The following is a 15,027-nucleotide window of genomic DNA, read 5'->3' as shown; positions in this document are numbered from 1 at the left end:
ATGGTTTGTAAGTGCAGCAAAGGTGGCACACCCTTCTCCTTCATACCTTTATTTCAGAAGAGATGCTGGATAAGCAGGTGTCCACAGAAACAGGTGTCCCCCGTCTCCAAGTGAGTAGAGGTGAATTCACTCTCTTCTTCAACTAACGCACACCTACCCTCCTTTCACCTTTTAACCTTCATATTCCACAGCCTGCGCTGTCTCATTAACACACTTTACACTGATTTATGGCCTTCCCAGCACTCATCTCTCTTTCTCTTGCTCTCTCCCTTTATATTCCTTCTCTCTCTCTTTTCTCTACCATTCCATCAATCTCTCTGTCTTTCTCTCTTGCACACATGCATACTCATATCCACACACACACACACACACACACACACACACGCACACACACACATTTAGACAGGAGGGATTCATTGATCTGCTCCATTCAGACATTAGTTATAGCGCTAACGCTGCAGATGAGCCAATGTTTCAGTGTCTCCTTGTCGCAGCGCGTCCAAAGACATTTCGTTTGCGGCCAAACACCTGCCCGTCTCTCTGGCTTTCATTCGCACACTCAGGGCTCATGTCTCGCCACCGTATTCCAGCATTTTCTTAATCTCTCTCTCTCGCGCTCATATCTGAACATACGTCTGTCTCACACATGCCATAAGGGAGGGTGTGTTGTTTTTATTACAGTCTCTGTGTGTAATCATGTAGGCAACACCTCATTCACGCACATGCACACACACACACACACACACACACACATATGGCAGAGGTCATAGGGAGTGTGTTCATATTTAATAATCTCAGCATGTGCGATAGACAATGTGTGATTATTCCGATCGCTCAACCCTGACTTCCAAAACACGCTGTTGCCACGGTGGCAGGTAGCCACTAATTAGTGGCTGCCATGGCGATGCTGAGAATTATAGCCATGGCTTTTGATTACAGGGAAAATGGGAGAAGGAGAGAGAGAGAGAGAGAGAGAGAGAGAGAGAGAGAGAGAGAGAGAGAGAGAGAGAGAGAGAAAGAGAGAGAGAGAATTACTACTACTACTACCACTTTTATTAATGCTTTGGCAATACTATATATGAATATGATCATGCCAATAAAGCTTACTGAATTGAATTTAACTGAATTGAGAGACAAAAAGTAAATGAATGACAGAAGGCACGATAAACAGAAAAAGAAAAAGAAAGGGGCAGGAAAGAAAAATCAGGAAGGAGGGAGAAACAAATAGTGAAAAGTAAAAGAATGAACATTTTTGAAGAGAGTGGAAGAGAAGCAGGAGAGAACAAAAAAGGCGTGAGCATGTGAAAAAAAGAGAAAAACTGGAGTGAAAGTGAGAAAAATAAGAAAAAAGAAATAGGGTAGGAGCAAGAGAGAGGGAAAAAGGATGAGAAAGAAACAATTTGATGAAATGAGATGGAGAAATTAAGAAATAGAGAGAGAGAGAGAGAGAGAGAGAGAGAGAGAGAAAGAGGGAATAAAGAGAGAGATAGATGAGTGCAGGGAGTGCCTCCTCTGTGTCTGCAGGCGACTGGGCCTGAGAGAGAGGTAATTAGTGAGTAGAGGACTGAACTCAATCACATATGCCACCTGTGCCAACTCTCTCTCTATTTCACACACATACACACACACACACACACACACACGCGCACGCACACAAAAAGAACAAGCGGGTGGGCAGTCAAAATGACTCCCTCGAGGGTGGGATTGGAAAGGATCTTGAGAAATCAGTCGCCCATGGTTCCCTCTGGGGATGCCACAACATATGGAGAGGTGTGTGTGTGTGTGTGTGTGTGTGTGTGTGTGTGTGTGTGTGTGTGAGAGAGACAGAGAGAGAGAGAGAAAGAGAGAGAAAGTGTTTGTACAAAGCAACACACACTCTCTATTGCGTTGTAAGACTTAAGAGGCTTGAAAATGAATATTTAAAAATTAATGAGCTGTTTAACTCATGCTTTTAAAGAAGACATTTAGCACAAAATGTAATTTTCACAATTACCACCTTATCTCAGATATAGGTGATCAGCCGGGATATATTTGATGTCTGAAGTACCCTTCAGCTCTACTCATACGTACTGTGTGTTTTTGATATAGATAATAGCGAGTCGTCCAATATCAGAAACCCCATACTGAAGAATTATTTTTTTTTTTTTGTTTTAAGATGTTTTCTTCTTAAAAACTTCAAAAAGCCATCCTGGTTTGTTTAAAGGCAGAAATGCTCAAACAGGTGGTTGTGAACAGGGCTGTTAAGACAGGGGGAGAACGGTGCTGGTTGGCTTGATCCTTGTGGCATTTTGAATAAAGAAGGTCATGTTTCACTAGGACCGTAGAGATCTGGGTTAACTTGTGGAAAGTGGGTAGAGTATGTCCTGTTTAACGGCATAGTTCACGCCTGTAATAAAAAAAAAAACACTTGTTTTAAAATTCAGATGTTTCCTCACCATTATCAAGCTCTGCAGTCTGTTTCCGTGCTAAAAACCTGTTTAATGTGTTTTTACGAAGCCCCAGTGTCAGTAAAGAATGAAAAAACCTACTGGCCCGGTCCGGTATGCTAGTTTTAACTCTTTCTCTCTCTGCTCATGGCAGCAGTATCTGGAGTTGATTTAGGCAACGGAGAGGACTCCAAACATTGAAAAGCACTAACCAATAAAGAGGATTTCTCAAACACATAGTTCCACCTTAGGGCTCATTGTCAATGTTTAAGTAAATGTAAACTTTGCTAATAAACAAATAAAGGAAAATTTACCTACATTGTGCTTCTTTAGTTTATTCTGTAAAAAGAGCTAATCCTGACACAAAGAGCTGAAGACAATAATAATAATAATAATAATAAAGCTAAATTATTGTAAATTAAAAGTATGTATCCAGATCACTTTAATTGTCAACTATATACAACTACACAGTGAAATGAAATTGCTTGCAAAAGCAGTTAATAAACAATACACAGTTCAGACTCTGTTTCACGTCCTGTTGAACTCCCTGTTGAATTTGAGGGTAAACACACATAAGCCCTGTTTAAATACGAATTACTTTAACCACCATTTTGTACCACTACATCACTGAAGTTCCCAAAACTTTATAAGTTTTATTATTTATTTTATTATTATAAACCTTTATAAGTTGGTAGCTACTTTGTCCTCATAGTTCCAGCTCAAAATTAAAGGCACAAACGGTTATTTCACGGCTGATGGACAATTAATTAATTTCTTTGTTGAACTATATCTTCAGCCTTGCAGACGTAGAGTGGCTTGGTCCACTTCATTTTGTGCAAAGTGTCTGCTAAACGCCTGGATTCTTTATTAATTCCATCCCTTACTTCCCTTCGTTATACATACACACATCCATGCAAATACTCGCGCAAACACACCCATACTCCCACTACCACGCAGTGTGCTGTCTAATGATATTAGAGTAAGTGGAACAGACATAGTCATTTACATCAACAGCTGTTTTTATGTGTGCCAAAGCGCTTTATTGGACTGGTCAAATCTCATTTCCATGCAAATCAGAGGCGAACGGACGGCGGAGACGACACTCCGGGCGTGCTGGGGGCTGACTTATGAAACTAAGTGCTGATTGAAACGGGTAACCATATTGGACGGGTTATGGAAATTGGACATGAGTGGGGTGAGTGTCATTCGACAAATTTCATTTCTACGCCATCTCTAAATCATGCCAACTTACAAGATCCATTTTCAAACATCCCTGGGATTGAGTGTGAGCGCAGAAGACTCACTCTTGAACATATGTTTTAGAGATGCTCCGCAATGCATTCGCCCAAAGTATTTCTCCTTTTCCTGCTGTTTTTTTGCTGGACATCAACCATTCAAATTCTCTCTCAGTCTCTCACTCTGCCTGGATGGCCAGTGCATTACTGCAATTGCTGATGAGATTTAAGAAAGGTAACTCACTGTTGTGTAAAACCCATGTTATATTAACCAGTGTTCTCCCTTTCTACATAAAGCTATCCACAGTTTATTTTGGCTCCCTCTCTCTGTCTGCTACCCACACTTTTACTCTGGGCTAGCTGTGTGTGTGTGTGTGTGTGTGTGTGTGTTAATAAGCGGAGTGTGTGCTTTTGGCAGACAGTCAGTGGGCAGGGCCAGTGTGTGATTAGTCCAGTCACTGCGGTTCACACACACTCTGCTGATCTGCAGTAATGACATTAGGAAGACTCTCCTCTTCATCAGAGGAAGACCTTTAAGGGGATGCCAACGCCATAGAGCTGTGAAGAGCGCAGGCAAAGACACATGCTCCCAAATTCTAATTTAATGACTCTGCCCCTCACTCTCCCCATCTTTCTCTCTGCAGTGTCCCCAGACCTCTCTCTATGCTCAGATGTGCTCAGATCTGCACAGTGGAGCTTTATTGGCATAACCATCAAAAAATATCCATTGCCAAAACTCTGTAATTAGAAGTTCCAAAGATATAGCACCAGTCAAACATTTGGAGACCGGGCTGACTGTAGGTTTTTCAAAAATTTAAAGTTATCATAATCTCTAGACTTTAACAAAATACTTAAAACTTGTCTCTATTTTATATTTAAAAGAAGAATGATAAATATATCCAAAATATATCCAAAATCCCAACTATGCCAGTGAAGACAAAACCTTTACTTCTAATGTATCTCAATGTAAAGAAATATTTTAAAGTGTATTTGGATATTAATTTGAAATGTATATGTAACAAGCATTTTAAAATGTATTTATTTCAAAAATATGTTCTGATACTGATGATATGTTCCATGAACATGAATACTGAAGTAGAGATATCCTGATCTTCCACAGCTATTTTCATCTACGCCAGGGTTTGTTACACCTTGGGCCTGACCCTTGATTGGACTGCATGCCAAAAAATGAGTCACAGAAAAAGACAATAATACTTAAATAACTGAATTTCAACAGGCACAGAAACACAAAATGAAACCCTGACTGTCCGGTTAGCCCAGCTGTTCAAGAGTCATCCTTGGAGCTACAGGGTGTAGTGGTTAAAATCTTCTCCTACGAAATGAGACAACCCTTAAAGGGACTGATACATCATCAAATTGCTAAAAAAAAACAGCGGTACTTCATTCACAGGGTGCTCAATGTGGTTTTAAGGTAGCTATGCAGCTGTGTGCACTGATTTCAAAGGAGCATTGCTGGACTTCAGGTAAATTTAGGGCTTTACAGACCTCCAGAGGAGTCACCTACTCATAATTCTTCTGTGATATGAAACTGAATATTCTGCACCACTTTGTTCGAACCTTTCAGTTCCACTGTAAATGTTGCAGTTCACCCTAATTCTGAATATTAAGAGTGGCCAACATCAGTTATATTCACCGCTTATCCAGGGTCGTGGTGGGTCTGAATCCTACCCGGAATCACTGGGTGCAAGGAACACACCCTGAAGGGGGCACCAGTCCTTCACAGGTGTGACGCACATTCACACCTACGGACAATTTTGAGTCTCCAATCCACCTACCAATGTGTGTTTTTGGACTGTGGGAGGAAACCGGAGCACCCGGAGGAAACCCATGTGGACACAGGGAGAACACACCAAACTCCTCACAGACAGTTACCCGGAGCAGGAATCGAACCCACAACCTCTAAGTCCCTGGAGCTGTGTGACTGCGACACTACCTGCTGCACAACCATTGGAATATAAATCAACAGACAAAATATGGGTTGCTTAAAAAACGAGAAACCTTTGTCTACACCAGTTGAAAGGCATTTAAGACACACTGACACAAATGAACGCATGAATAAACGAAGAATACTAAGCAAAGTATCTGTAGAATGACAGTACCATAATCGGAATATCAGCACAGCTCTAACCAGAGTGCAAAGCAAGCAAAGTGTGTCCAATGTCACATGCCTTTTCATAGTTGCACTCACTTCATTATTATAAACTCTGGACAAAAGAACAAGTTACGAACCCATCTTGCATAAAACCCCAATAAATTACCATCGCGTTATTCCGAGGACAGTGGTGTGTATTGGTGTTGTCATACATTGTCCTTCGAGCTGCCAAAAGGGTCTGTGCAGCCCTCTGCTGAAATGACTCGCAGACTTTCCATTGTCATTAGGTGTTATAAAATTTGAAATGGGAGTTGTATAGCCCCTCTCTATCTCCCCCACTCTTTTGTGCCCCATCCTCGCTTGCGCTCTTTTATTTCTTTCTATTTTCTCAGTCCTCTGTACTCGTCTGTCCAGCTGGGTCTCTTGTAAAAGCTTCATAAAAATGGACAGCTCTTCTGAGACTTTGTTAGACGTGTATTGGTGTATCCGCTGAGGCCAGGGAGCTGCAGTATTGTCCGGCCAGGCCATTTTTCCTACTCAAGTCTGAGAGAAAGAGGAACATATGAGAATGAATGATTCGAAAGGGCAGAGGAGGAGAGGGATGGAGGGAGAGAGGGACAGTGAGAGATGAAGAGAGATGGAGAGAGAGAGATAGCAGGATGAGGTATGGCCTTGACTTCAGCAGAGGACAGTCCATCCCAAATCTAATAAGAGCTTTAAAACAGCCACAATGACAGGATCCAGTCATTCAGCCTCATAGCCTATCACTGTGATATACACCCTTGACTTCACTCACACACACACATACACACACCAGCCTGACTCTTCTATTTCACTATAACAGCTCTAAGTCCTGGGATTACCACCACAGTGACACAAGAGCTGTATAATAGAAAAGAGAAGAGGAGTCTAGAGCCCCAGCCTCTCCAGAGCCGTGTCACCCCTCCACAAATACCTCTTTAAACCAGGCACTCGGCTCAAAAGCAAACATCCCCCTTTAAAGGAATACTTCAGTGAAAAGTCTGATTTAAGCAGTGTGTCCTTCAAACAAGATCACGAGGAACAGAAGTTTATATCAACAAACAGCTCTGCACCTGAGGCGTCGGTCTAAAGTAGAAAACATACAGCAATTCAAAGTAATACAAGCCTATATCTCTAACAACTTCTGTCACAGCTGAAGCTCTATGACTTCAGAACATACTTCCACTGATCAGCTGCCCAATGTTGGTGGGCTTTACCTCCCTCTAGTCACACTTGGCACAGGGCATGGTGACCTTATCCTCACAGAAATGCTCCAACATCTAGTGCAAAGCCTTCCCTGAGGAACAGAGGCTTATACTGCAGCAAAGGAGGAAAAGATAACAGAAAGGAGAAATACAGTTTCATAGCTATGTAGTGTAGTTGGGATCAAGGTATTTTAGACCTGTCAATCCTGTGAAAAGTTAGGCTCATGTGCAGCTGCTCTAGAGCTTCCAGTTACTTGAAATCAGAGTTATCACAGGACTATTGTTTTAAAGAAGGTCACTGACGCCATATATATTTCCCATCAGGGAACGTTCACATGTTCAATAATCAGGAAGCCATAATTAAAACCCTGAACCCTTTCTACACACACACACACACACACAAACTCACCAAAGGTCACAGACTGGCAGATTAATACATAGGTCACATGAAAGGTGAATTAAAACCCTGTCAACTGAGATCTTTCCCTGGCGCCATGATGTCAACACACCCAACCCTACATTTATCATAGGCTGTTCAGTACCGCGCAAACTAAATCACAGCTGCTCACCTCACCTCACCGCAAATCTCCATAAATCATCACCTGGCTGCTCAATACATCCACCATCCACCTACGCACACAAGGAAGCCTTTGGCTAAATGAGGTGGCTAAAGCAGTGTGCCAGGGCCTTTCCTCAAGACTAAAACACGACTGAAAACCAAAAGAAGTGTGCTGCATTGATTTTATGTTGGCTAAACAGCAATAAAGGAGAAAGGTACACATATCCACTGCTCCAAAAGGTGCTTTTAGGCTATTTCTTCAGACAATTATCTCTTTATAATACTGAGATGACCTCAATTACCTACCTTCTGCCCACTTTACTTTGTCCTTCTTGGATCCTTAGACAATGCGAAAAGTTCACAGATGACAGAGCCTGGATGAAAGCAATTCTCAGCCCTGTCTGTCTCAGCCAAGCTCTATTTCTCAAGGCTCCTAAGGTGGTTTAAAGTATCAAAGCTGGGCACTTTGGGTCACGCTGTGAAGTGTGCTGCACAAATCTCACAGAAGATGGATGATCTTTATATGAGATAATATTTCTCATAAAAATCTCAGTTGGCTGATGTAGCTGACTCTACAGTTATGTCATGTCCTTAGAATAAAAAACTGACCTGAACCATGATGTCTGATATGAAAGTCTAGTCCATTTGAAAAGTTTTACTCAGTAAACAGCTGTATATTAAATTTGTGGCAATTCTGTACATAGAAGAAAGATGTATTAACTGACACTTAATGGAAATTGTCTATGCCATTGATCATATTGATACGTCTTGTACATGTTAAAGCCCCTTGGAACTAAATTATTTATTTATTTTTTTGTATAATTCTAAACTTGTGTGTTATGTGAAAGGTTCAGCCAAGTTTAAAAAAACACAAAACAGAAATATGATAAATCTCTACCCAAAAATGATCAATACTGCTCTCCTCTCGGGGCGGCACGATGGCGCAGCAGGTAGTGTCGCAGTCACACAGCTCTAGGGACCTGGAGGTTGTGGGTTCGATTCCCACAACCTCGATCCGACCTCCGGGTGACTGTCTGTGAGGAGTTGGTGTGTTCTCCCCGTGTCCGCGTGGGTTTCCTCCGGGTGCTCCGGTTTCCTCCCACAGTCCAAAAACACACGTTGCAGGTGGATTGGCGACTCTGTGTCCGTAGGTGTGAGTGTGTGAGTGAATGTGTGTGTGTCTGTGTTGCCCTGTGAAGGACTGGCGTCCCCTCCAGGGTGTATTCCTGCCTTGCGCCCAATGATTCCAGGTAGGCTCTGGACCCCCCGCGACCCTAAATTGGATAAGCGGTTACAGATAATGGATGGATGGATGGATGCTCTCCTCTCGATGTACAGAGTGGGCCATTTATATGGGTACACCTTAATAAAATGGGAATGGTTGGGGATATTAACTTCCTGTGTGGGGCACATTAGTATATGGGAGGGGAAAACTTTTCAAGATGGGTGGTGACCATGGCAGCCATTTTGAAGTTGGACATTTTGGATTCAACTTGTTTTTTCAATGCGAAATAACTTTTGTTATTTCATGAGTTATTTACAAGTTCCTCTTTGTTTACAGCCATAGACATGTCGCAGAGTTTAACAGGTGAGGAGCGGATAGAAATTGTGTTGATGTATGATGAATGCAGTAACCGGGTCATTGCAGCAGATTTCAATGCAAGACACCCTATGAGACCACCCATGTCCCATGTTAGCAAACTGCTTGCCAAGTTTCATGAAACTGGTTCAGTGTTGGATTTGCCAAAATGTGGATGTATCAATTAAGTAACTAATGAAGAAACATCAGTGGCTGCCTGAGCTTCATTCAGCAAGAGCCCACAGCGTAGCACTCACCGCATGTCACTGGAGAGTGGCGTCAGTCGAACTTTTCTTTAGCGGATATTAGCTACTCACAAATGGCACCTTACAAACAAGGATGACCCAGATCGGCACACTGAATTCACAAAATGGGCAAGACAAAAATTGGAACAGGACCCTCAGTTTACACAGAAGATTTTGTTCAGTGATGAGGCAAACTTTTATGTGAACGATGAAGTTAACAAACAAAACCACCGCTATTGGTCTGACACTAACCCACATTGGATTGATCCCTCCAAGACTGTTGGAACAAAAAAATGATGGTATGGTGTGGTATATGGAGTACAAAGATAGTGGGGCCATTCTTCATCAATGGAAACCTCAAGGCCACTGGATATGCAAAATTGCTGCATGATGATGTGTTTCCCTCTTTATGAGCTGAAGCTGGCACATTCCAGAGTTTTTCCAGCAAGATGGTGCACCACCACATTATAGGTGTCAGGCCCGAGCATTCCTAGACGAACAGTTTCCTGGAAAGTGGATTGGTCATCGTGGGCCAGTTGAATGGCCCCCAAGGTCTCCCAATCTGACCCCCTTAGACTTTTATCTTTGGGTCATCTGAAGGCAATTTTCTATGCTGTGAAGATACGAGATGTGCAGCACCTGAAACTACGGATACTGGAAGCCTGTGCTAGCATTTCTCCTGTGGTGTTGCTATCAGTGTGTGAAGAGTGAGAGAAGAGGGTTGCATTGACAATCCAACACAATGGGCAGCACTTTGAACACATTTTATAAGTGGTCCGAAACTTGTAAATAACCCATGGAAGAATAAAGTTATATTAAAAACAAGCATACCATTGTTTTTCTTGTGAAATTCTCAATAAGTTTGATGTGTCACATGATACTCTTCCCATTGAAAAAACAAAAGTTGGATCCAAAATGGCCAACTTCATAATGGCCACCACGGTCACCAACCATCTTGAAATGTTTTCCCCCTCCCATATACTAATGTGCCACAAACAGGAAGTTAATATCACCAACCATTCCCATTTTATTAAGGTGTATCCATATAAAAGGCCCACCCTGTAGAATGGGCAGTCCTAAAAGTGGGTAATGCTCAGTATTACCCTGACCAATCACAAGGCTCTCTGAGTTGAAGAGACTGGTGAGCTAAAGCTTAGGAGCCATTTTAGTGAGCGAGCTAGCTATCCAGCTATTCACCAAGCTATGGGGAGTGAGTGAAAGACAAACAGAGCAAACACAGAACACAAATCAATACAGAATGAGCATGACTGGATTTAGCCTAAGTACAGTAGAGACAGCAGCAACACTCGGTCGGCGTGTTTAACAGTAGCATCAGAGATAGCAGCCACACAGGATCGGCGCGTAGAGCATAGTAGCAGCGGGCAGGGCAGACCCGCTCAGTCGGCATTTCAGCAGAGCAGCAGGGGGAGAAAGAACCAATTTGTAGACACTCTAGAAAGTATTTTGTTCGTACAATTATGTTAGCAAAATAATTACACGAAACTATACCAAAGACACAGAAAAGAAGGTAGGTTCATACATGAACAGCTGTATAATGCCAGTTCTACCCGCCTGTGCCATTTTATTGTGTATCCTGTGTACAATGACAACTGCAGTTCAGAGTAGAAACCCAGAAAAACCCACCGGCTGCTCTGTCTTGAGACTGTGTGTTGCCTTAGTAATGTAAACAGTATTCTGTTCTCCAGTGATAGAGAGCTGTCAGTCACACACGGTCATTAATATACTGGGCCACGCCCACACTATTCTTAGAGAGCTCTGAGGAGCATATTTTGGACATTTTTGAAGAGATATTTATCATATTTTTGTTTTATGTATTTTATTTAAACTTTGCTGAACATTTCACCCATTAACACCCAAGTTTAGAATTTTGCCCAAAAAATTATAAATGGGTTCGCAGGGGCTTTAGGGCCATCTCCAGCAATATATACCATGATTAAAAAAACAAAAAAAAACATATAATTTATATAATCTAAAAACATATAATCTCTATAATACATTTTGTAAAGAAACCCAATAGCACAAATTCCCACAAGCCTGATGTCTGCTTTTCACTGCATATGGTGGCCAAGAAGCATCTACTTTGTCAGTGAGACTGACATATAAAATGTTTAATCACACTCCATGTCTAGGTGATTGTGAATATCCCACAGAGAGGTCTTGCTCTAAAAGCTTATTAGGGCATAAATGTCCAGGGCAGACAGCTGTTCATTGTTTCTATCTAGAATTAAGCTGGAAAAACTAAATGATTAAAATATTGCATATCCCAGTAGTTTTGGTCAGGTTTGTGTGCAAAGACGCTCATCTTCCATGTGCCTGGAGAGTGTGTAGTTCAGTCCCTATTTGCTTTATATAGAGTCAAAAAAGGGTCAAAAAAAATGTTGAGTTTGTAAAACAATACTCACAAATGTAACTGACTTTGTAACTGCGTTTGAGCAACTACATACGCGTAAAACTAAAATCCAGAAATGTATTGGAATGCACAAATTTAAAACAACAACGATAATAATAACTTTAAATCACAAATGTGTAAAAAAAATTTTGCATTTGTAAATCAAATGTCGTGAATGTGTGAATCAGTACCTTCTCAAACAGCTTAAAATGTGCAAGAACAGGCCTTTTTAAGGTTCCAAATGTGACAGTGGGAGTTTTTGAATGAGGTGGAAAAAATCCACATATTCGCCTTCTCTGCTGCGTGTGTGAAACTCTTTTTGCAGTTGCGGATTTAAGACCCTGTTTTGACGGCCAATTGATGGACCAATAGGAAAGCTTTAGCTGGACCAATCAGATCGCGAGGTTTGTTTAACCAATCAGAACACTGATTTGTTGCTGTCAACCATAGCGCTTTTCCACCAAAAGAACTCCGGTTCTTGAACCGGTTCTGTTCCTGGTTCTTGGAACCTTGGTTCTTTTTACATGTTTAGAGGGTTCACTAGAAAGAGCCAAGGTTCCAAGAATCAGGAACAGAACCGGTTCAAGAATGGGAGTTCATTTTGTGGAAAAGCACTATGGCTGACAGCAACACATCACTGTTCTGAAATTCAAAATCTTTTTGACCCTATTTTGACTCCATAGCTTTAGCACTGGCTGTTACAATAGCGGCACAGGCATGAGTATACTTAGGGCGGGAAGATCATAAGTAACTCACATAAAATCTGATCGTGAGACATGCTCAGAGATCAGATTTGAATTAGATTATATATCATCTACAAAAATAATCTACACAGGCTTGAATGCCTCTGTTTACATTTACAAATCTATCTCAAGTAGTCCAGCCAGTATTGGATTGGAGCACATGCTTTACCTGAACTGAGCTCAGTCTGACTGCCTACAAATCCAAGCATTGTCTCTATCATCAATAGATATTGAATTTGATCACTAGTGCTAGCTAGTTAGTGAGTCTGTCAGCTGTTATACGCAGTTGGTGCTCTTCTCTGAAGCATCAAGCTGTTCAGTGGCATTGCATCAGCCGCTGTTTGTTAAAAAGCACATGCTAGCCTTCATTTTTTGAGATTGGGAAGACTAATAATGACTAATAATTGGAAAATTGGCAAACATAATTGGGGTAAGCAAAAGGGTAAAGAAATGAATGAATACATAAAATAAAATAAAGAGCTTAGCCTGACCAAGACCTCACATGCACCATGAAAATTCAATTGTGCTGTTTACATCACTAAATAAAAATAAGCCCTGCAGTGGTGTGCAAATATATATATTATAAAGGTGTCTGTAGTCAAGTCCACCATGTATCACAATAAACAAACAAACAAAACAAAACAGCTCTCGGGTATTTTCAGTTGTCCTTGCAGTGAAGGTCACCAATCACTTGTCCTCTTTCATGAGAATTAGCATACAGACCCACAGCTCGCTTGTGTAAGGCACATGCCTTTCTATTCTGAGATGTCTTTTCAATTAGGCCTGTTTGATTTCCCCTGAGAATGTACTTGTCTTTTAAATGCATCATTAACACAGGCTTAGACTTCCCATAGGACCCCTGCCCCGAGCTCAGCCCATCCTGCTCCAGGAAACAAACACCAGTTTACAGCGTTCAGACCACACAGCACAGGAGCGCTGCTGAGCCTCATTTCTGCTCATGAAGATGTTTTGTATGCTGAAAATTAAGAAGCTTTATCTTTGTCCAAACACCAGTGGGTGGAAAAGCTTGTACCCAAGTACATATTTTGTTGGCAAACATAGCATTGTAACAATTACAACATTTTGACTAACAGTTACCTGCCCAATTAAAAACAATCCAAATCCAAAAGTTGGGAGAGTATGGGGAATTTTGGTAAACACCAAAAGCAGTGATTAATCAATTCTCTTCTATAAAATTTCTATTAATTTTTTAAGATGTATTTTTTTTCTAAATATGCATTTCATCCGAATACATACTTAATGTATTTCAAAAACGTCACAGGAGTATATTTGCTACTCATCAACATTCCTTTTCTCATCACTTAACAATCGTTTGGGGGCTGAAGACCCTGATTTTTTGATGATATTATAGTTTTTATGACATGGTGAATCCTTCAACCACACACACGTACGTTGTTGGAATATTCTGTGGCAGACTGGAGACCCTTGACCAATCCTGAAGGACTATACCTTCCCTCACTAAACTTGCATGATTACAACACCTGCATTTAACATATTCCCCCAACTACACTGGAATTTAGATTTGAATTTCCACATACTCTCACTTTCAGAACTGAGATTTGTAATTGTGGTGTGGTGGAAGCCTACGTGAATTCCAGCTACTCATCAAAGTCATCAAAGGCACTGGAACCATCTCATCTCTCCGAAATCCTGAGGTATTAAAGAAGCAGAAAACTACTGCTGCCCTTTCCCAACAGCCCTCTCACTCACCCCTGACTTCTCATCGAAGATCTTGATCCCACCAAAGGAGACGGTGAGAAAGACTTTCTGCTTGTGTTCTCCTTTTGAGCGCGCCGAGGCTGCGATTCCCTGCAAACAACAGAGAAAACACACACAAAGCTGAGAAGGGTGAAGAGAGGGAAGGAAAAAAGTACCTGTGGCTCTTTCTTTCATCCTATGGGGGGAACAGGTGTTATATAACTGAGTCACTTCACTTTCTCTTTACCTTTTGCCATGGCTCCTGTCAGGTCAGGTACTGATGAGTACTGGCCTGGGGAGCTGGAGTGTTTGTGAATGTGTGAAATTGGTAGAGTAAGAATGTCAGGGTCTGTACATGCACATACTCACTGTATGATATATACTAGACATAGATGTTGACATTAATAATCAATGCCATTCACATAGTTTCAATTATCAATCTATCAATCTACATAAAAATGAGAATTCAAACATTTGTGTTCAAACTTTCTACATAATTAAATTATATAAATAAACTTCTTAGAATGGTTTAGTGTATAACGCTCTGTGTTTGATCCAAATGTCCATCAGAATTGTTCACAATGTGTATAAGAACTAGACTTCTGAAGTGTTTCTCCAGTGATAGAGAAACTGATGCCTGAGAAATGCATGCCAAAGGACTACATGCAGAGTGCTGTAAAGTAAAACAGTACTCAGAAACTTTTGGATTCCATCCTACCATAAAAAGACTGTAGGTAGCGAGTATGAACAGGTAATAAAAGGCTACATTTGA

The 15,027-nt window shown here is 41.2% G+C and overlaps 1 protein-coding gene across 8 annotated transcripts in view; it reads right to left on the bottom strand.

Annotated features, from left to right (window-relative positions):
* Positions 1-15,027, bottom strand: part of dab1a (DAB adaptor protein 1a) — a 195,434-nt gene that overhangs the window by 46,990 nt on the left and 133,417 nt on the right. For all 8 annotated transcript variants that reach the window (XM_066677541.1, XM_066677542.1, XM_066677540.1 and 5 more), the window contains exon 4: positions 14,268-14,366. In XM_066677541.1, coding sequence (XP_066533638.1) covers positions 14,268-14,366 — 99 coding nt within the window. The remainder of the gene's footprint in view (positions 1-14,267; positions 14,367-15,027) is intronic.

This window comes from Hoplias malabaricus, chromosome 7 (genome assembly GCF_029633855.1).
Source record: "Hoplias malabaricus isolate fHopMal1 chromosome 7, fHopMal1.hap1, whole genome shotgun sequence".
Taxonomy (NCBI): Eukaryota; Metazoa; Chordata; class Actinopteri; order Characiformes; family Erythrinidae; genus Hoplias; species Hoplias malabaricus.
This window is presented reverse-complemented; position numbering and strand designations above follow the sequence as displayed.